Consider the following 23,124-nt stretch of genomic DNA (forward strand, 5'->3'; position numbering starts at 1 on the left):
GATCCATTCATAAGTACTCGCTGGAAGCCATTAGGAGGAAGTTCACTGCACCAGGATCAATTTATCACTTAATAGTTGTACTGCTATACTGCTCTACTGTATGACAGTGTACTTTCTTTTTTATTTTTGTTTTACCTGCTTTTAATTGTTAATTTATTTAACCACTACCTCACAAATGTTGATAATATGAGGGATGATTTAACCTAAAATGAATGTTAAAAAATAGAAAATGGTTAGCTGATTCGTTGGTCTAAAACTAGGAATAAACATGGATTAATAAATGTTTAAAAGACACAATAAATTGAAAGAGATATTTGATCAAATTAGATTTTTTTTAAAACAGAAAACAATGATGGAAAAAGGTAAAAATTGTTCCAAAGCAGTAAGTATTTTTTGATAGTTTTAATATTCCAAGTTGACTTTTCATTTTTAGTCTGCTATGTCTATATCATCAAAATCTCCTTTTAAACATTTAATGTCCACGTTAATCCCTTTATTTTTGGGTGGGATTGTCGGTCACACAACAGTTTCACTCTGAGGCCCGGTGAACCTTTATCCAACCATCCTTTTTCGTTTAATTGAGTGATGAGTGATCTAAACATAATAAACTGTCTTCTCTCTCTTTCTTTCAGCATGCAAAACCTTACTAAACAAAAAGTCCGACGGTGTGAAGGTAAGTTCTCTGACCCATGAGGGTTTTTTTTACTTTACCGTTTCTGTCTTACTCTTCCTTTCTTCTGCTGTCTCCCTTTCGGTCTGTCACCTTAACTACTGTCTATTAACATGTGTTTTTGATATTACGAGCAGTATGTTCTTTAAGTTGGATTACCTTTGTGCTCTGGTGCTCCTTTGTTAAATGTTATTTAAAGGATTGTTTTGTAGGATTGGTCATGTGTAGGAATTAGCAGTTAAAGGTGGGGCGCAGGTGATACAGATTAAAATGAAAGATAGGGACCTAATAAAGGATTTTAAAATTGTTCATGTTTTTTTTACCGCCAGATCTTTCTTTGATTCACAGCGATTCGAGCCACCATCTTGTCTTGGTGCTCATTTTGTTTTGATCGACAGTCAGCGTCAGTGCATGCAGTGAAGCGCCATGATCAACAAGGGCCAAACTAAAATCCCCGTTACATACAGTTACTTAAAACAATAACTAAACCTAGTATTTAACAAAAAAACTGCACAACCAATGATTTAAATCTTTCAGTCCTCCTTATATTCCCTATATTGTTTCTGCAGCTGATTGTTTTTTTCTTCTGAAGCCCCTCTGCCTCATCTTTGTTCCTGTGTAAGCTTCTGCAGCTGTTTTGTTTTTCTCTCCTCCTGGAATCAATCTGGCAGCTTCACTTTTTTACTATTTTTGATTAGCTCCTTGTTTCCCGATGACCCCTTATTTTTTCCTCCTCCTTTCCATTGCTGTCTGTCAGAAAAGGAAATCCAGCTCGAGTGTTTGTTTGATGGTGAGATCGGCTCTGTCGTTTTCGCTCATTTTTCATTCTTTGTCTCTCTTCGTCTCTCCTGTTCTAGCCCTCCCTCCTCCCTGTTTCATTTGTTTGTTTTGGTTTATTTTGAGCAATGATGCTTGAGGCGTCGTCTATGACCGTTTTCGTCTTGTCCGATTACTGTTCATCCAGCATTCGTGCATCCCCTTCTGCTACAAACGCCACCAAAACCTTTTCAACTCAAATAACACACACACACACACACACACATGCACACACACTCACCTCCTATCCAGTTATTCTGATGTCTGACCCATCTGCCTATGGATAGGATCAGGCATTTTGGCTTACTTACCAACATCCCTGAACATCACAGGAGCGACGAGGGACATTCTAATCATTGTAAACATCAGTATAAAATCATTTCCCCTTTTTTTTTGTATTATTGCATATTTGTTGTACCCTCATTATTTTTCATTTGAGTGAATTTTAGTTTTTTTCCCCTCTTCCTGTAAATAAAATAGCTGTCTTGGTTACCTGCTAATAATCACCACCGTTGAGAGACGGATCATACCTGATAGATTGAGGTTATCACACTGCACATAAGAAGTGGTGTATGTAAAGTAATGAAGTAAAAATGTATTGACAAGTTAAGTTATTTTTAATATTTCTGTTGGAATTTGGTCTATCAGGGTTAGGGTTAGTTGGATACTGTTTTCTGTTAACACTTTTTATCTGGTTGTTCTTAGCTTTTACAACCAGCATTGAAACTGTAGTGAATAGTTACCAGAGCACTTGTACTTAAACACTTTGTGTTGTAATTATTCAAATATATTAAAAATTAATGGCTTTTGTTATACCAGTAGATTTTCTGAATGGCAGTAATGAGACCGTAACCTAATTCTTTAGTTTAATTACTCACTTATTCATTCAGTGGAAAAACATTGTAATAGTGTTTGCAGGGGACCCTTGAAACAACAAAATATTGCCGAAAAGTTTTGTCTTGAAACCACACGTTGCTTAAAAGGTTCTAGTTTGTGCTTTTTCAATTTCTTTCAAAATCCTTTTACGTGTCTTTTTTTGTTGGCAAGCTGACGTTTGATCTAGGTGCGGATTGAGTCATCAAAATCCAGTCAAAGCAATAAACAGTGGCTGTTGTTGCAGTGATGATAAGTAGCTTTATGGGGCAGATAGGCTTGAGTATTGTCTTTGAGCTGAATTTGCATCAGCTTAAGAAGGAAAATAACAACATACAGTGCAGTCCTTTAGAGGGGCACACACCGTTCTCAGAGAAAAACCTGTCATCAAGGCCTTTCACTGCATGCACAGACCTGAGCTGATAACCATTTTTATAAACTTAATTTCTGACTTGATTACAAAAAAAAAACAACAAGTTGTGATTCCTCCTTTTATCCCAGGAGATGTTGCTTTACCTTCTTGTAAAAGTGCTGGGAAAATACTTAAAATCCAGTCTGAAAATATGTTTTTAAAATGCATTTGCTGACTAACTGTTCTGTATTTTTTTCTGTACCATTTTTTTAATGTTGTGCAATGTCTGCAAAAGTTTTAGACCTTAAATGCAGGCAGACACCAGGACGCTAAACTCAAAGCCCTTCAATCACCCAATACAGAGTTTTATTATAGAGAAAAATAACTTGTGTTAGTTAAACAAGTCAGGAAATTTGAAACAGGACATTTAATTCTTAATAAAGAATATTTACATTGGCGCTATTCCTGTGTTCCCACTAAGAGTCCCATAGACTGGTTTATGGTTCCGACCCAGTAGGAGCAGTGGGAGTCATTCTGTGTTGTGTTTCTTTGCCCCAGTCGCAGGGAAACAGCAGTAAAAACAGTGTAGTAAGCAGCAGCAGCACCAAAGACAGCAGCATGTCATCTTCAGCACCAATGGTACCTCATCTCTATTTGGTTTCTCTCACATTGCTTTTTATGGCATCATTTCCATATTTTCAATGTTCAGTTCTGTCCCCTCCTCCTCATCTTTTTTTGTCACATCCCATGTTGAGTGAAGTCTTCTCCGTTCCTTCGTCCTCTCTCTCGTCCTTCATCCTCTGCCTCTTTGCTTCTGTTCTGAACAAAAACTGTGATGTTGGCAGTGGATTTTGACAACTTTTAAATTGAACGACTGGTTCGTGCCTCTCCTGGCTTGTGTTTTACCCAGACCTCACGCTGACACACGTGTGTGTGTGTGTTTGTGTGTGTGTACATATATATTTACACAGTGCACAACACTGACAGGTAGACAAACGACTTTCATTTTGTGGTACAACAGCCGACACTTCAATCAAGTTCTGCTCAGCCTCATCCTGGTGACTCCTCTGTGTGTTCAACTGTGGCACCTGAGCTTTGTTGATGGTTTGTCTTTGAAGGAAAAACAAGAGTTAGGGCAATTTGTTGGAAAGGTTGAACCTCTACTACATCAAAAGACGGCTTTTTATAAATTGCTCTTCGATGTGTGCCTTTTGAATGATGAGGACTTCTGGGTAAAACACCAGCTGGAGTGGCTGGGTTACAAAGAGATCATAATTGTGTGAGGATGCAGCCCCTCTGTTTATATACAAAATCAGCCATATATACAACATACAATAGAGCTTGAACAAAGCTTGTCCCAGGTTTGAAATTTGACTATCAACTTAATGAAAGCCAAAGCTCTTCTCTCATCAGTGAAGTCCACCGTGTAGCCAGGTGCTTATTTAGACCTGAATTTTTTGTAATAAAGGCTTAAAATGCCCCTCAAAAATACTTGAAATTCCCCATAATCCCAAATGTCATTGAAGGGGCTGCATGTTCTGTGGTTGTAGTTCCTGGATGTTGGGTCCAGTGTCGATCAGGATCAGGAGCCTGGGTGTGTGACTTACTGACTTAATAACCAGAATTCTGTGGGCTTGTTTTCAGTGCGGTACTCAGATCTCTCGAATTGCTTTGGGCTGAATGTTTCTGTGGCGGGGTCAAGGTTGAGGATGAGGAGTGATTATACAAACAAACCCTGTCAACAAGCCGCTCAATGCAGCGTTCACCACATGTAGGTTGTGATGGAAGATTTACACGGTTAGAAGTGTTGATGGCTTCATACATGTCAGGGTTGTGTTTACCAAAAATGTGTGTGGCTGATGCACTGAATAAAGTGATCTAGCATTGAGCTGTGAGCTAGTATGATATGGCATGTTAGTGTAAAACCTAGCATGCATTTACTAGCTTAGCATTAAAGCTACTTTGTGTAGATTTTTAGGCATTATATTTTCAAGATATCTCGAGAGAATTTCTTCAAAGTCCACTTGGACTCAAGGATGATCATGAATGATAAGAATCAGTGTCTCAGTTCACTTTCTCTGAGTGAATCAGGTGCTGTACCACTCCAAAAACACTTAAAAATGTTGCCTCAGTTCACAATTTTATTTATTATTCTGACACATTTTGGTAAACAGGCCCTCATCAGACCTGATGATGATTTCTTATTCTCCATAAAAGGAGGAAAATATAACTGGTGGTGCTCTTATGAAGGCTTGTTTACCAAAACAAGTCAGCATAAGTAATTATAGTGTGACATATGTGGGCCCATATTCCAAAGTACTCCTAGTTTATAAATGCATCAGTGTTTATTTGCTTTTCCGATGTTTCTGTAATTAATTAGCACCAAGTTGGATATATCAGAACTTACTGTACCAGTTGGATTTTGAAGAAAACTGCGTATGCATAGCTGATATGAACACAACACTCATGTAAGTCTCTCACAGAGCTCTCCTCCTCCTCCTCAGCCGTGGCCCTGAATACGTGTTTAGCTGTTTGAAGTGTTCATGGCTGTTTTCGTGCATTTTAGAGACTCTAAAATGACCATTCAGGCCACAGCGCTGGTGAATGACGAACAAGCAGCCTCTGTACTGTAGCTCCTGTGCTTTGTTTTGGTGTGCGCACATGTGTGTTTTTTTTTTTATGTTTGTCGCCATGGAATAAGTTCCCTGGCATTTCCCCCGCTGCCCCCACATCCCCCCTCCTTGCATGGTAAAGTGTGTCCTACCTCCCCCCAGGAAGCCCAGACCACTGTTGTTCACAACCCAGCTGACGGCACCAAGGTAAGCCCCTCCTTCTCCAGCAACTAGCAACCAGCCACTACTAACACTGGCAGGTAACTCGTGGAGGATTTTCTCTAAATACACTTTCAAAGCAACTATGAAGAATTTCTACACTTAATTTCTGTCTGGATTTTTCATTATTTCTCTTCCTGATTACCAGAAGGGATTTTCTCCGTAATGTTGAATCCTGTGTGCTCTCCGAATCTGTCTGTAATTTCACATTTATATGAAAGAGAAAATCCTACACATACCGTAACAGCAGCACACTGACAAATACTATATAGGAACCACCTGTTATCCTGCTTGCGCTGTTATGTTGGTGTTCAAGCTTGCAAAAACTAGGATCACTAGATATTCACATGCTTTTACACACTTCATTTTTTTTTGCGCTGACACTTTTCACACTAAGACTTTCCCGCACTGCCTTCCTCACGAAGAACACATACACACTAACATGCACACGCACGCTCCCTGTTAAATTTACACAACTGCAGACACAACTTTGTTGCTCTGGTATGTGCGGCTCTGCGCTGCTGTCCTGGCTGGTTTGTGCTCCTGGGAGGGAGTCGTCTACCCTTCCATCCATCTGTCATTGTATGTCTGTACAGGAGAGAATTGGGCAAAGTGTCCAAAGCTTCCTAACCCCAGTCTCACTTTACACATTAAAAAATGATTTGTCTTGCTATTTGTCTTTCTCTCTGTTTTTGTCTCGACCCTCTCTGTCTGACAGGGATCCACAGAGAGCTGTAATAACACAGAAGAGGAGGAGATGAAAGGTAGGAAAGGTACTTGTCAAACTTTCACCTACTCTGCATGCCTGTTTACGATCACTTTATATCTTATCTGGGTTTTGTGACTCTTTGAAAATCCAGATCGGATGGAGATTTAGTATTATTTCATTTTATATTTGAGAGAATGCATGTCAGGAAACTGTCAACTCATCTTCAGTCAGGATAGTGGAGGTAGTTTAGTAGTCAAAGACAAAAGATTCCTTTGAGCTTTTCAGGAAAGACAAATGTGCCATAAAGAGCTGGATGTACATGCTGATAACAGAGTTGCTCTTGTTTTCTCTTTTTGCTCCTGTTCATATTGATGGCATGGTGGTGAAGTGCCTATTAAGAGAGCTTCGTAACCAAACAGCAGGTCACAGCTACAAAACGTCTTTCTTTTCATTCTTAAATTCTCTACTTTTCCAAGTGAAGCCACCATCTCACATTCACAATTTCCTACCATATGTAGGTACCTGTGCGTGTTGGTGTGAGTGGATGCATGTCAGCATCAAACGCCGCTTAAGCTTTTAATTAGTCGGGAATGACCCTTTAACGTTTTCAGGTGAATGAAGAAGGACAGAGCTGCCTGCAGCTTTCCAGAGTTAGTTCAAGAGTTAATCCACTTACTTAAGGCAGCTTTCTGAGCATTTAACAGCTCTCGATCTCATGGTGGATGATCGGTGACATGCAATCACAGAGGCTCTTCTTCCTCTTCTCTCCTCTGGCGGTGTGAGCTGGTATTAAGAAATATTTGTTGTTTTTGTGTGAAAATGTACTTAAATCAATAATCAATTATCAAAATAGTTTCAGATGAATTTTCTTTCCATCGACAAATAAATTCCTGGTCTAGTTGTTGCAGTATTTTCCCAATTTCTTGTCATTTTACAGACTAAACAATAGATTAATTGATTGATGGATTAACTTGTAATGAGTTCCTCTCAGACTCTCTGTGAGTGTGTGTGCCTGTTTGTACTTGTGTCTTGTGATGGCCAGTGGCTGCCTGTGCGTCTACTAGTACAGACAGTGCAGTGTTGAGCCAGTGCAGCACGATTGAGGAACAGAGCTGGACGCTGTCTCCTCACTGCCCTCCACCTACCTGTAAGTCAGCAGAAGTTTACCTGAGTGACCTCTCAGCTCTGACCTGTGTGTGCTGACCTTTCCTCTTCAACAACAACAGACATTTTGCTGTTTAAAAAGCCCCACATATATAAGACTCCTCTCTTCTACTCTGCCCAACTCACTGCACTCTCTGCCCTCCTGTGCTGCCATCTTCTGGCATCCAGGTCTGACTGCAAGCTACTGTTTCAAATGTTTAATTGACCATCTGGAGTCTAATTTCCTAAAATCACCGCTTGAATAAAAAATGTTAATTTTAATGCAAATAGTTAAACACATGTTTTAACTTCAATTCACCGGGATGACTGTACCTGCCTGCAGCTCGTCCCCTGCAGGAGGCTGCTAACAGCCCCAGTGCCCCTCAGTCCAGTCCAGCTCAGAGCACCTGTCCTGATCCAGAGTCCGCTCTGTCGCCCCCCACAGGCAGCAGCAGCAAACTGCAGCACAGTAAGTGCCAGGCACGTTGTGCAGTGCTTGTGCAAAAGCCCCTGAAGCAGTTTGAGGACTTCAGGCAATAAACTGACTCCATGAACACAGAGTGACATGCAGGTGTGGAGGATTTGCTAGCTGGCTTTTCTGGCTCAGCAGCTGCATGGTTGTTAAAAAGTGGAAAAAACACTTTCAGAGCGTGTTCATCTCGGCTGGTTTATTCTGTTCTCAGTTTGAGCTGATGTTCCGTGTGTTTGCATGCAGTTTGTGGTTTTCTGGTGAAATGATTTTATGCCTCATTCCCTGAATTTCTGCTGAATTTGAGTCATGATTTGACTTCTCCCAAAGAGTTTTTAAATTACACATTAAAGTGGATATTGTTTGTGTGGGTTTGTGTGTGTGCACCATGAAAGATTTCTAGAGTTGTGTCACTTCAGACAAGTTGTCTTAGTTGAAGTTTTTGTATTTTAATGGTCTTCTCAACCATTTGTTTGGACATTTTTTGAGCTGTGGTATCTTGATTTTTGTTGTTGTTATTGTTGTTGTAGTTATTGTTTTCTGGCCGTTTCTTCTGACTTTACACAAAGTCAGTGGCAGAAAATTATCTCTCAGGCTGCATGTGTCCCGTTCATGGCTAAGTTTTCATAAGTAACTAGTTTAGTTTTAGAGAATTTATCAAACAGCATGTCAATTAGTACCCCCAAAAAGTCTGATCATTTCTTGAAATAATTTCAAAGAACACATGTTCTACTGATCAATAGAGATGTTTATTAATGGTAAAGGTTGTATTGCTAAATTACTTTAAACTGAATATTACTAAGGAATTAAAGTCTTCATAATGACTTTTGTATACTATTTTCTTAAGTCATTCTTTGAATTTGACCGTTGAACTCTTGAAGATAAATACAGGTGAATACAGGGTGTGATACTGATGATATTAGTAACAGTGATTCAACAAAGCCAAATCTAAGCACAGTCACATTTGATGGACATTATCAAACCTCAGTCTGCCAAAAGTGTGTGTCCAAAGTGATGGTTTGCAGAAAACCACAAAAGAAGCCCCATTTAACACAGCTCATAGTGCTCAAAGCAATTAAGAAACCTGAAATCGTTAAAGGGTTAAGTTTCTTGTCAAAAACACTTAATGTTTTAGTGTCACATGGACTCCTCGGTTTTACACACAGCATCAGACACTGTGGATGCTGTGTTAAAGATGGAGAGTGTACCAAACACACCACACTCTCCAGAGTGACATCAAATGTCACTTACCAGAGGCGTTTGCCCGTGTGATGAACTTAATTCAAATGTCAGAGGTTTCAAGTAAATTCAGGGAGAGCATGAGGAGCAGCGTTTGTACGTTCAACCTCCAAATGATTTCTGACAGTCTGTAACCTCCTCTGGTTCTGTTTCTGTCTGTTTTCAGCTCGTAAACAGGAGATAATCAAGATGACGGAGCAGCTGATTGAAGCCATCAACAACGGGGATTTCGACGCTTACACGTAAGTTAAACCTCTTTGTGTTCAAGTCATCGTCTGTTAGACTTATTTTATTCACTTTTTTGCGTTTTTGAAATCGTTTTGTCAGTGTAATCATTTGCCTGTAAAGTACTCATTTTGAGTTCAACACATACCTTGATCTAACTGAACCTTTAAAGCTCATGTGATCTGTTCTGCAGCGTTTATTCCTCCTCACTCTTTCCTGCAGGATAAATTCTTAAGCTGAAGTTTATTTATGCTTTCCTCTGTCAGGAGAATCTGTGACCCTGGACTGACTTCTTTTGAGCCAGAGGCTCTTGGAAACCTGGTGGAGGGTATGGACTTCCACAAGTTCTACTTTGAGAACTGTGAGTTGCTCAGTGCTCTTTATATTTGTAACAGTTTCTATTGAGTTTCTTCAGTGCTTGTTTATTCACTTTGTATCTGCAAAGTAGTAGGCCTTTGTTGACAAGAGTTCAATCTAAAGACTCTTAAAAACAGACCCTTAGTGTTATTAGAGGTCAAAGACCTTAAATTCTGTTTTTTTGGTTGGGCAGATTTTTCTTCCTACAAGATGTAATCATGTGAATCTTAATGGTGAAATACATTTTATTAGACAACGCACTTCATCAGAAATCACACCTAATGTTTTTCTGAATTTTGCAGGAAATGTGTGTAAAATGAAAAGCCAGACATCTTTAAAATTTTTTCATTCATTGAAGTCAGTATGAAGTGATCAGTCTATAAATACACTCACCCTTCAGTTATGTAACAGTTAGCTCCTCAGACTGTTTGAAGCTGCCAACATGTGTCGCCTGTGGCAGCTCTAAATATGCTAAACACTCTCAAATTCGGTTACTCAGCTTCACGTTGACACCTGTCAGGTCCATTTACAAACAGCTGAGCCGCGTGTTTTCCATCCCCACAGTGCTGAGTAAAAACAGCAAGCCGGTGCACACCACCATCCTCAACCCCCACGTCCATCTGATCGGCGAGGACGCCGCCTGCATCGCCTACATCCGCCTGACGCAGTACATGGACAGCCAGGGCCGGCCGCGCTCCTGCCAGTCGGAGGAGACGCGCGTGTGGCATCGCCGAGATGCCAAGTGGCTCAACGTGCACTTCCACTGCTCAGGAGCACCGGCTGCACCCCTGCAGTGAACTGAGAACCCAGGCCCAGGTAAAGTGGAAACACTTGAGTCTGAAGGTGGCAATAACAGTGATATGCTGCATTATGGTCAACTGTAAAAGCTCTTTAGACAGGTTATTTGGATCTTCTGAGGGTTTTTACAGAGCAGCATTTTCTACTTTTAGACTTCAGGCAGCAAAGCGTCGATCTGTAATGAGCAGACACATTTCACACAAATATTAAACTATTGGAGTTAAACATTAAACTCTCAAATACAGATGTCTCAAAACTTCTGCATGACCAGAGACCACTTGAAAAGAGAATGTTTTATTTTGTAATTTAGGTGAACTTCTCCCAAAAGACAGTCATTAACTGTTTGTTCTTCCTTCCTCCAGCTTTGCCTGAACTCTAAAGCTGTTTGGAGCATTTATCCTCCGTGGTCGGATTGGTGCCTGGATCCTGACTGGGAAGAGGCTGCTTGGAAAAGTTGTAAAAACACAAATGTGGGGAAAATATATTATAAATTAAAAAAAGATATATATTAAAAAAAAAAAGCATATTTCAAAAGCTCGACTGAATGACCGACCACACCGACCAACACCAATCCAGTCCAACGCTAGCTAGACGAGGTCGGGGCCCGGCTGACGTCGGCCCCCCTTCTTGCAGATGGTGCATGCTTCTGGTGGCGACACAGGGGTGATGCTGTCGTGGTCCTTTTCTCCCATGGCCTTTATCTCCCCATCTTTGTTTTGTCTGCTGTCTGGAAAAGTATTAACATGTTAAAAAAAATATATATATGAAATAAATATAAACAGAAAATCATGCACACGTCACACACATAGTTAATAGGACTGGGGCGGCTGGTGTAATATGTGGAAAAATGTGATTTTCTTCTTTGTTTTGTCTTGAGAGAGCAGCAGAACGTCAACTTTAATACAAGTTCTGATTGTTTTACAGTTAACAGGTATATGTGGGTTGGGTTTATGGGAACGGGAGCAACTAATGTCTCCATAATATCAGAATTTAACACCTATTTCATGTGTCAGGTTTGAGCATCCGTACACATGGTTTTAAAAGGGGTTTAGGCGTTACTGAAGGGACCTTTGTTTTTATTTCATCTTTTTGTATCGTGTTGGTTTTTATCTCTTGAATGATGTATTTTAAAGTATTTTGTGTTGAAAAAAGGATAATTTTTAATCAATTTTATTTAATAGAATTGTGTATAAATAGATATTTATATAGGTGAAAATGAGGGAAATGGTTTCTTTCAGGGTGTAGGGAGGGGAGTTAAGCATGAGACTGGGTGTTCGTTTTGGTTTTTTTGGTTTTTTCAGCTTTGAGGTCCCGAGGTGTAAATACAAAAAACACACATATACACATGATGCGCACACACACACACACACACACTCAAGGTCCCTGTGCTCCAGCCTTAACCGGTCGAGCCTCTCTTGAGCTTTAGACACAACATCCAGGCCAGCTCATCCTGAAGTTGCAGAAGGTCTCCATCTGTCTGATCTGCAGTGTTTGGTGTCAAACACAAGGAGGCGCCATCAGTCTAAAGCTCCTCACATCTTTGAACTACCTAATCTGAAAGCACGACACACTCTCACACCAACTTTTTAAGTTTTCTTTAATCTTGTGTGTTTTCGACGTGAAGCATGGATTATTTGAACTAATGGCCTGTACTGTTTTTTGCACAGACACTTAAGACTCGATGCTGTTGCGTTCGCTCTTCCGAGGGAGTGAACCTTTCTGCAACTTCAGGTTACGCTCGCCAAAATCCATCCCTTCCACCCTACCTCTGACCCCTCTACTTCCATCATTCCTGCCTCCAATACTCTCCACGTGTTACTCTTGTGACCTTCGCTGACAAGCCCCCCTTTCTGTCTTAGTAGCACCACGCCGTGTGATGATGATGATGATGATGATTATGATGTCACCCTTATGCCTGTCTCTTGTTCTGATTGTGTTCTTTAAAAATGTGTATGTCGTCCGTCTTGGCTTGCTGTACTTCTGTGTGAAGTCACTATAAAAAGCATGTTAAAAAGGGACTGGACAAAACAAAGGCATTATGGGAAGAGGGCTGTGGGACCTGCGCTGATGGCAATCAATGTTTTGGTCCCTTTTGTCACAGTTTCTGATGTAAATGTCGTAGTTGTTAGTGTTTTGATGTTGATATTTTTATTGGTTGTTTTAGCCAGAACTATATAAAAAAAAATTAATGGTTGAAATGAATTGAGGCGGGGTCCGCCACAAGACTTTTTTGTACTGTCCCCTCACACGCTGATCTAAGCTAATTATATTGGAATTCACAGCATCATATAAGCACACGAGATCAAAGATTCTCCCTTTAAAGAGGACAAAACATATCTCTGTGTCAGCGTCTTTTCACTGTGTCGTAGAAACTTTGTGTGACTTTGTACCAGCGGAGGGTCAAGGCTTGCTGTGTGTCCCGTCTCTGTGCTACGCTGCTCCATAGTTAAGGCGCTCTTCTTGCTGGTGGTCACCTGATGACGCTTCAGATCATCACATATCATGTCTTCGTACGTACACTGACACAGTCGAGCTGAAACAAACGTTGTGAATCATACGTGAGACCCGTCCTACTGTATCGACCGCCTGTGCTTCTTTCTGAGTGCTGTGACATATCTGACATACCATGAAAACTGTGTCCCCCGACCACCCCGCACACACACACCTTTTGCACCATGACGACGACGCGTTGTAAAACTCAAACTATGATGTGATGTTTTTTTTATGGCTCTGAGTAGTTCTGTATGTGCTGTTGTCTGTCGATGCCACCGACCTGACAAGATGCTTTTCTTTCATTGTGTGTGCCACACAGTCAAGGGGAGTTTTGAAGATGCAGTTAAACTTAACAGGTTATTTAAAAAGGAGGGAATCAGACTTTGCAGCTGGTGTTAAACAGGTGGATCAAATTTACATTTTTGATCGATTGATATGAAGCTTTAGATTGATTTCCACAGCAGACAATTGACAAGTTTTAGCAGGAAAAGCATCTGTGTAAACAGCGACAAACAAACTGTAACAAGTTGTTGAAAGTCCCCAGACTCCCTTAAAAAAAACACTAAATTTCGAGACTTGTTGCGTTAGGAGAAACTTTATAAACTTTTTAAAACGCTGTCTCTGACAAATTCTTATCTATTCTAGACTGCTTGTTAATTCGGCAAATGTTATACATGAAGAAATTTCTTTCTCTGTGTAAAAAACATTACATGTAGAGCGAGGAATTGAGATCCGATCACAAGAGGTCACTCAAGATGCATTAAAAGGCTGTGGAAAAAAGGAGAATTTTGGGGGGTATCGGCAAATCTGCACCCTCGACGCCCCTGGACCAATACAACCCTGCATTACAGATTAATAGAATCAATACAAGGATGTAGTCTTAAACTCGTAGCTCACAGCCTAATAAATAAATGAATAAATACATAGAAAATGTACAACAAAAAACAAATCATAAAAGGGGAATGTCTCACACCATGTGGAGTGAAATTTGGACATTTCTTCTTCCTGGACCTGTTCCACCTATTTGTAAAAAAAATTGGGAAAAATCAGGTGTTGTCAAATATGTTTGGGGCACTAAATAGCACAGAGCTACCAATGTTATTGGTTACACTCTGCTTTTCCTGCTATGACCTGTAAAAATCTGTCACTTCTGAATCTTTTCAGTCTTAATAATAGGCAGCTGGTGCAATGAGTCCACTCACACTTTGACTTTCTTTTATATCTCTTGTATATAACAGTGTTTTCCAACCTTTTGCATGATGAGCCCTTAAAATGAGGCAGTAGCTACTTGTGGTACCTCATCACATATGCCAGTGGTGAGCAGTGATTTTCTCTTTAGTCTTTACAGGCCTGAAGTGCTTAAATTATTACAGATTTCCCAAGAAAAAAACCTAATATTTTGTCAAGTTCTTGACCAATAGTAGCACCGTGGACCAATGTCTTTGAGGATGGCACATGCAGGTGACACGATACACATTCCTTTCACCGGTGACATTATTCCAATGATCTACAAATGGCGATAACCCGGCAAGAAGTGTAGCAATGTGCCATCAACAGCAGTGAAGAAAACAGCCGATGACAAGTAGATGCAGATGCAACACTGCAGTCTTCACTCATCTCTTGACTCCTCAGATTTATCTTGTGACACCAGGTTAGGAAACACTGTTATAGAGTTAAACCATCACCGTGACCCTGCTTTTGAGTCTTTTTTCCCCACTCATGCATCTCAGTAACTTCAGCTGATGGATGAATTGTTTCTGTGTAGTACTTTAGTCTGTTCAGACATACAGAATTTAGTTTTTTAACAGATTTATCTAACGAAGTATCTTAAAAACAGACAAACCATTTTCACACTTGACCCTGTTTTGCCATCTAGCCATGCGGATAGTTTTGGTTTTATTTGTAGGGTATATAAATCTTTGAGGTTTCTGCCTCCACCCTCTATACAGTGTAAGTTTAAACACAACTGGTATCTGTGAATAGTCCACAGATTTAAATTTGAACATTTGATTAGTAGAAACTAGTCACAATTACATGTTTCTTTGCTTATAAAGATCAAATTATTTGGCTCTTTGCTTCCATAGCAGTACTACACAGTAACCCCTCTGCTTCAGCTAAAGCGTCACTGAGATCCATTGCAATGTAACAGATTACATTTAACATGACAGGGTATCGACCTTTGAGTCTCACTGCTGTAAATAGAATACGTGACCAAATATAAACTTTACACAGAATAACTTTGGGCTGATCGCACCAACGACCTGCAAAAGAAAACTCGGTGTCTGTTTTGCTTCATATACATTTTTGTTTTAAAACTAAAATAAACTCCATATATTAGACATTTGCGGAAAGACTTTAGCAAATGTGTGATACATGTTAAATGAAATCAGCACCTGACTGAACTGAGGTGAAGAAAAGATCCTTGAAATGCTTCAAAGAAAAGTTGGAAACGGATAATTAACAACCACAAACAGCAACACTATATATGCAGTTTTACAAATGGAAGAAATATGCATGTCTACTTTCTGGTAATTTTTCACTGTTTACTTGATAAAGAAATGGAAATCTATGTTACTTGCATCCTCCAGGTTTATGAAACGGCTCCGTCAGAGATATCTACATCAAGTTATCTCACAATAAAAATGCATAAAAGATTAGCAGAAGCCTTAGCTTGTATGTGAGTAAATTTATTGCATTGTAACCTTGTACTAAAAAGGGGCTACATGTGTCTATACTCTGAGTTTCAATTGGATGCTGGATTTTTTGCATGACCATACAGTTAATAAACATCATACATCAAAAACTATTGTTTGTTCTTCATACATTTGTTTTTGGAAGATGAATTAGTAAAAGTAGCTTTTCTATATTGGTGTCTCATGTAGCAGCTAAGAAATCTCATTTTGTGGTGTTGGCACTTATCAAAACATCCAATTCTGCGATCAATTAAATGTTGATCACAGCTGTTTTTAAGACACTAAAAGATGACCTGCATCTAATATGTATGTGATAATTCAGTATTTTTATTTGACAAGTTCGAGAGGTATTGTATAATGATACACAGCATTTAAAGATCTAAATATGTATCTGTTTCCATGACTACAAGCTAATTTTAATTAACAAATTAGCTAACAAAGGTTTTGTTTGAGTAAAAAACAAAAGGAATTAAATGCATTTATGATCGCTTTGATGAACTTAGACTTTTTATATGTGATTTTTATCAGTAGCTATTTGATTTTAACCATATGGCCCTAAAAACTGGCCTATTTTAAGTGGAAAATAAAGACTCCTTTGAAATATGAGGTTTCCATTCACAGACTATCATCTATGTATTATATCTGTTGAAACGGCATTACCAAAACTTACCTCTAGGGGGCACCAAAGACCAAACAAATTTAATTAACAGGGTAAATGGCATTTTTCAAACATGCAGTGAAACTATTTTGTTGGGTGTAAACATTTTTTATACTCTAAGGTGCCCATGTGTACATCAAGAAATATGTACATCGGGTAAATCACTTCTGGACAGACCAAGGTGGAAACATCAAAAACAAAAACAGCAATTTAAAGCTCCTCATATACTGTAAATATACTCATCACTGCAATCTACTAAACTTATGTGCAAGACCGCAAGCCCTTACTGGTGTTCTTATTCTGGACATGTAATCAATTTAAAGTTGCTCTACTTTAATGAAATCATGTTATTACTGGCACAGCTGTTCAGACACCAAATAGGATATGATGGTTTGAAGTAAGGCTCTTTCAATCAAGGAACTTCCCCTTTAAACATTTTTGCTGAACTGATTTGCGACAGTTTTGTTTGTTTACAGGTCTTTCTCGACTCCACACAAGAAATCACACAAGAAAGTATGGTGGTATGGAGTTAAAGAAGTGACTTTATCGTCAAGTTGCAATGTGGGTAATGTAGGCACCAGCTCTGGACAACGAGGGAACCAGAATATTGGAGAGACCTCATGACGACCTCCAAAATTACAACAGAACTGAACCAACATCTCTCAACCAAGACAGCCTGTTGAACAGAATAGCATAATGGGTATTCTACTATTTGCTACAATTTTATACCTTTTTCAGCTTAGGGGCTAAAATGGTTGATGCAGTACAGACTACTGAAACAAAACTTTAAAATAAAGGACGTGCACATGAACATCAAAGCGCTCATTTTAGTGCAACACTGAAAAAGGAAGAAGAAAACGGGAACATTCACTCTTCCCTCACTCCACCCCTAAAATCAACATGAGAAACTTCTGCCAGTGTTCCTGAAAATGGACATTTATGATCAGACATAAAACACAAACAGAGCACGCAGTAGTCTTGATGAACTTTAATTACATCAAATGGATTTATGTAAAAGTGGAAAAGGAGGAAAACACTGGGTCTCATCATCACCATCATGTTCAACACAGCAACAGAAATCTGCACATGAAGTGGGGAGATTACAGGTCACCTATACTCCAGTCACATGAATAACTCACTGAGTGTCTTCTCACACAGTAGATACGTGATACTGTGATGGCATGTTAATGAACCGCGAGTGTGCTTTTACTGTTTCCATTTCAGAGCAGGATGGTAAGCAATAAATGGCCTATGATGTATGATTTAAGCCAACGTGAGCAGCGTGTAGAGTTTATTTCTGGGGTGTCATGGCTGCCAACTGTCATATAGGTGACCTGGAACTCTCCCATGATAAGTCTCTCTCTCTCTCTCTTGCACACGTGCTCTGATCACACAACCTTCACTCATGATGTCATGGCTTCCCGTCCAAGTCCATTTGGCATCCTGGCGAGTAAAATCCCCACTGAACACTGTCCTCCTCTTTGATTGGATAAAGGAAGTGGGGTGATTGGCTGATTGATTGCTCCATGCAGATTGTGATTCTTCAGTCTGATAGCAGGTTGAAATGTTCGGTGCTGACATGCTTTGAGAATGTTTTGTTGTCTTTGCTTGTGCATGCTGCCCGTTTACAAAAAGATTATGATCATGGCGTTGGGCAGAAGAAGGTCCGGGTGATGTCAGATGACAGAAGATGTGAAATGGAGTCATCAGTCTGGTTTAAGATCGCCCTTTTGGCTGTTGTGTGAACATTGGCACTTTAATCTTAAGTCCGTAGAGACTAGTGCACATCTAGCAGTCCGTCACACTGAAGGACTCATGGCAGTGCAATCTGCCACAGCTTTAGTCTTTATAGAAAAAAAAAAGAAGTCACCGCAACAATTTCTAGTATTTTTCTGTTGTTTCCTTGATTCAAGGAAGAAAACTAAACAGAGAAGGAAGCCACTTTTCTCTAATCAAGTGTCCTGTGTTTGAACAAAACAAAAAAAGGGAAGTAAAAGGAAACTGGGATATACAATCTTTTCTCACTGTAGACGGTCTCAGCAGATTAACTCTACTAGGCTTCAGACACACAGCTCCAAGGCCACCTTTCTCTCTGAGTCCCAGGCAAGCAAAGAGGAGTGGCAAGATAAGAAAAGAAAGAAAAGGAGACGGATAAAGGCAGAGAGAAGAGAGAAAAAAGAAGATTAAAAGTCAGAAACTGTATCAGGAGACAGTGATATATATAAGGGGAGACAGAGGGAAGCAGCCAGCCTGGGTCTACATGCATTGTCAAGGGAACAGGAAAGAGGAGGGATTTCAGCGCTACACGGAAGCCATGCAGCAACATCAGGCAGCCTGAAAACAGCAAAGGGCCTTTTTTTTCTTCCACTCAGCAATCACCTTTACCAACAACACAAGATGCATCATGGAGGAGGGATACAGTGAGTTGCAGATCTCCTCTTGTTGGGGGGATTTGGGGACACAAACAGTCAAAGCGTTTGTCCACTCAGAGCGGCCCATATGCCATGCAGACCAGGGTCCCGTCAGGCTCTGTGAACAGGCGTTTGGCACCACAGGGACGGTGGGGCGACAAACAGGACAGTGAGGAGGAGGAGGGGGGGAAGCAAGTGCACGGCAGGATGGACGACATCTGTTACACCATGTTTTAGGTTCCCATGGAGACAAGACCAAACCCTCTCCACCCTTCCACCCCAATCCCTATTCCTCCCGCTCGAGCAGCACTCACTCACCACGCGCTCACAGCATGGTAGCAGACAGACGAGGGTGGTGGGGGCGGGGTTTAGCAGCTTTGCTGCGGCTCCCCGCTCCTGCTTTTAGACTTTCTGCCCTCCACATCTGTAGGACAAAGGCAACGTTCATGTTACATCTGGAGACAGTGACAAGAGCATTTTCATATATACTGTAGATTAAGATAAATAGAGTAAAGCAACTTCAAAACAGCAAGTACAGAGTTCAAAAGCAGAAATAAATAAGGATCTAGAGGTGGACAGTACTACTAGCATTGGCACATGAAGCAGTGCTCGTCTTTGATTATAACTTAACGATTACAAAAATCTGTACAAGATCTTGTCAGTCTGAAATACATATTCAAATATTATTTATTCTCAGGTTGTGGTGCGTCGGGATGAGTATATATGTTCCCAGATACCAAAAGAGATGACGTTAACTTCATTCACAAAACAATCTGACCACTGAAAACAATTCCCAACTTACTATTTTGACTCCCTGTTCCAATAACTACATCAAGAACTGCCTAAAACTAGAGCTGCGAAGTTAAGTCGATAAGAAGAAAATTATCAGACAATTATTTTGATAATCCATTAAAGGAGGCCTATTACGCTTTTTCAGTTTTTTCCTTTCCTGCACTGTTTTATATATGTTCTTGTGCAAAAGATCTTGAAAGTTAAAACCAACAGAAGCTCCTCTCTCCAACAGTAAACTCGGCTCCTCGCCTCGTCAGTAGTTTAGACCGAGGGAGAATACAGTGCTGCAGCACTGGACAGTATGAGATAACTGATGTGTTTTTTGAGCACTAATGCATGTAAACCTATTCTAGTAGTGACCGAAAATATAATTATAAATGTGAAAATGAGTATAATATGTCTCCTTTAATCATTTCAGGAATTTTTCAAAATTGTGATGAGCATTTTTCACAGATTAATCCATAATTAAAATAACTGTTAGTTGCAGCTCTCCCTAATACTGATATCATCATCACCCTACTCAATTACCTTCTCTGTCAACTTTCACCAACCCATCTTTACCTTCTCCTCAGATCATTTTGGGAATGAAGCTTCGTCATTTTGTCACCAGCCCAAAAGGTCAGTCGACCCACCAGAGCAAATGCCCCAGTTAATGTATATAAAACAAAATACAGAACTCAAAAAAAAACAAAAAAAAAACAAAACAGTACACACCATTATTAGAAACAAAAACACGATGAACCATTTTGATCACAGCAATCAAAATGAGCGCAACAGAACAAAGCCGTGCAATTTAGTGGATGATGCAACCGAGTTAAAAAGCAGTGAAACAGAAACTCCCCCATACATCAAAACATCACAACAAACAGGAAGTGGAAAGTGAATCTATTATCTGACACATTAAACATTTTTCATTTGGATTTGTAACGAAATTGTAGCTACGAGATCAGAGACAGCTAGCATTAAAATTATCTGTTTTTTGAATGGACCCTGGTGACTCACTAAATTACCAATATTACTAATTACTGCTAATTTAAGATTTAAGCTTTAAACAGAAAAACAAATCCCAAACTGCAGATAATAGTATAATGTTAGCCAGTGAAACAGATTTAATGGGGAAACAATAACATGGTAAAAGCTGTTGGACGGAAGAACATTCAAAGTCCCACCTCAGAGAAAAGAACAAGGCAGAAAAATAAAGAAAAAAAACAAAACAAAACAGCGATTCACCAATCAGCACCATGACAAACAGAAAAGAATGAAACAAAAACACCACGCAGAGATAGATAGTGCTCTAAATAAATACATGCAGACAAGGAGGACTTGTCGTGTATCCATCCTGTCAGTCCCCCCTCTTTAAGTCAAGTCTGAACCTCACACACACCCGTACTCATACCACAGAGACTGGTTGTCCTCTGGATTCAGTGACTGGTCCGAATTATTCACACGACTGCTATCAACGCCCTCTTTATACTCCCCCAGACTGGCTGGGCTGGATCTCATCTGACCATTTGATTGGCTGTGAGAGGCCTGGTTTTGGGTGGGAATGTGATTAGGGATTGGAGGAGGGTGTGTTTTATTTGTAATAGGGGGCCCACTGATGTTGCTGACTAGGGTGGGGTTTAGAGACAGGAAGGGGAGGTTTTTGCCCGCCGACTCACTAAAGATGGAGTCCATGAACACAGACTCGACAGTGAAGGAAGGGCCGAGGAAAGACTCGAGGGTGGAGAGGTCGGGATCCTCCAAGCTATGGCAGGGTAAGCTGAGTGACTTGGGCAAGGGGGTGGTGGTGGTAAGGGGTCCCTTTAGGTTGGTGCTGTTGGGGTGGTACTCACTGGGTGTAGGCTGGGAGCGCACCCCAGCCTTGGTGGACGTGATGGGAGGAGCAGCGTCGACGGACACGGGAGGCCGGTTGTCCTTTGAGAGCAGGTCGTGGATGCTGGTGCGCCGTGTCGTGCCCTCGGCGGTGGAGATGACGCTGCTGGCCCGGGGCAGCGTGGAGGAAGCCGAGTCCAGGCGTTCGGAGACGGACGTGGCTTTGCCCTGCAAGGATAGGCTGGAGCGGATCGGGACAGAGCCTCTCACTCGTGTGCTCTCCGCCTTACGCAGGGTCGGGCGACCAGGTTGTCCAGTGGATCTCGGTGGACGATCACAGCTGACCGGAGCCGCTTTCCCACTGGAGGAGCGTAATATTCCGCGGCCCTTAGTAGGCCGTTCTTTTGGCCCGTGCTCAGAAGAAGTGGAGAGGCGAGGGGAGTCTACAGTGAGATTTTCCTGACTGCCAGACTGCAGAACACAGAGCAGACAAACACTATCACTTACAGCACCATTATTAACATTTCTTTCTTTTTCTTCATTATTTTACATCAAAAATCTAAATGTCCTGATCACGTTTGAATATCCGTTAATTAATTAAGTCTTAAAAATCATTTAGAATTCGCTATTGATTTACTTCATCTGTAGGTTTTTAATCAAACAAAAATATAACAGCAAACACTACAGTTACAACTGAGGCCTCACCTCTGCAGGATCAATACCCTCGTCCAGGAACTGCTGCAGTGAAAGCACCTCGCTGCACCTGTTCGGGTTCTGTCCGGGGCTCCCTGCGGCGGTGGATGGGTCGAGGGACCGCCGCAGCTGCAGGGGGCTCTGGTGGGAGGAGCGCGAAGAGGTGGGCTGCTGGACGGGGCTGCTGCCGCTGCTGGACCAGACCTCCTGATCCAAACTGAGGCTGAACTCTCCGCTGCTCTCACTGTGAGGCCTGCTGAGGCTGCCGTTCAACGTGCCTGTCGGAAGGGAGGCCGTGATAAGAATATGGGAAAGTAATCTATGATCTTTATTATTCACTGCCAGGAGCTGCAGTAATATTCAGAAAAACAAGTTTTATGTTACAAGTACCTCAAAATCTGTTGTTTTTGTCCCATGGCTCAGTAAAAGTTCACCTATCCCCTGTTGGGATTTGCTCATTGACTCTTCCATGTCAGGAAAACGTAAGAGACTAAATATAGCTAGCACTCAGACCTAGGGCATTCACATCTACTGCATATTTAGTCATCAACTAATCCCATAAAGTGTTTTAAATAGTCAACTATTTGTGGGAGATTCATCTTTTGTTTTTCACCTGATAACAATGATCAATTATCAAGAAGGTCTCGAATACAACCAGTTATGGTTTAACTAATGTAAAGGCAGAGTTCTCGATTGGCTTTAAGAGGCCGTTTACAAAATGAGCTGTCTCTGCTTTCTTGCAGGGATAGCAGGAGTCTTTCTTTCTCTTAATATCTTAAATTCTGTTTATTTAACATTACATAACGTATAAAATGACTGCTTAAACAAATGTATGTTAGAGGCCATCTTAAGATCTCTGAATAGCCTCCTCTAATGCAATATGATTTGATTTACTGCAACATGCAAAAATCTCAGATGAACAATCAATCTACAGCACAACAATGCACAGTGTCAACTAGTAGATCTAGTTTAGTAAGTTTAAGTAAAGACACAAAAGAAAAAGAAAGGGAGATAAGGAGGGAGGTGGGAGAGGATAGTTAAGAGGAGGAGGAGGGGAAGGAGGAGAAGGAGGAGGACGAGGAAGGAG

At 40.7% G+C, this 23,124-nt stretch overlaps 2 protein-coding genes across 9 annotated transcripts in view; one reads left to right on the forward strand and one right to left on the reverse strand.

Moving 5' to 3' along the window:
• The window catches only part of camk2g2 (calcium/calmodulin-dependent protein kinase (CaM kinase) II gamma 2), a 60,043-nt gene extending 44,271 nt beyond the window's left edge, over positions 1-15,772 (forward strand). The window contains exons 13-20 of one of the 4 annotated variants that reach the window (XM_073481421.1): positions 633-673; positions 3,270-3,350; positions 5,486-5,530; positions 6,261-6,315; positions 9,269-9,344; positions 9,594-9,688; positions 10,249-10,500; positions 10,845-15,772. In XM_073481421.1, the coding sequence (XP_073337522.1) occupies positions 633-673; positions 3,270-3,350; positions 5,486-5,530; positions 6,261-6,315; positions 9,269-9,344; positions 9,594-9,688; positions 10,249-10,481 (626 nt within the window). In that variant the 3' untranslated portion in view covers positions 10,482-10,500; positions 10,845-15,772. The remainder of the gene's footprint in view (positions 1-632; positions 674-3,269; positions 3,351-5,485; positions 5,531-6,260; positions 6,316-9,268; positions 9,345-9,593; positions 9,689-10,248; positions 10,501-10,844) is intronic. The other 3 variants (XM_073481422.1, XM_073481423.1, XM_073481424.1) reach the window with 3 other exon arrangements.
• Positions 15,773-17,250: 1,478 nt separating this feature from the next.
• Positions 17,251-23,124, reverse strand: part of LOC141009661 (girdin-like) — a 69,936-nt gene continuing 64,062 nt past the window's right edge. For 4 of the 5 annotated variants that reach the window (XM_073482349.1, XM_073482351.1, XM_073482350.1 and 1 more), the window contains 2 exons: positions 22,050-22,315; positions 17,251-21,815 (listed from right to left, as the gene is read on the reverse strand). In XM_073482349.1, coding sequence (XP_073338450.1) covers positions 20,904-21,815; positions 22,050-22,315 — 1,178 coding nt within the window. In that variant the 3' untranslated portion in view covers positions 17,251-20,903. The remainder of the gene's footprint in view (positions 21,816-22,049; positions 22,316-23,124) is intronic. The other variant, XM_073482353.1, reaches the window with a different exon arrangement.

Source organism: Pagrus major, chromosome 15, assembly GCF_040436345.1.
Source record: "Pagrus major chromosome 15, Pma_NU_1.0".
NCBI lineage: Eukaryota > Metazoa > Chordata > Actinopteri > Spariformes > Sparidae > Pagrus > Pagrus major.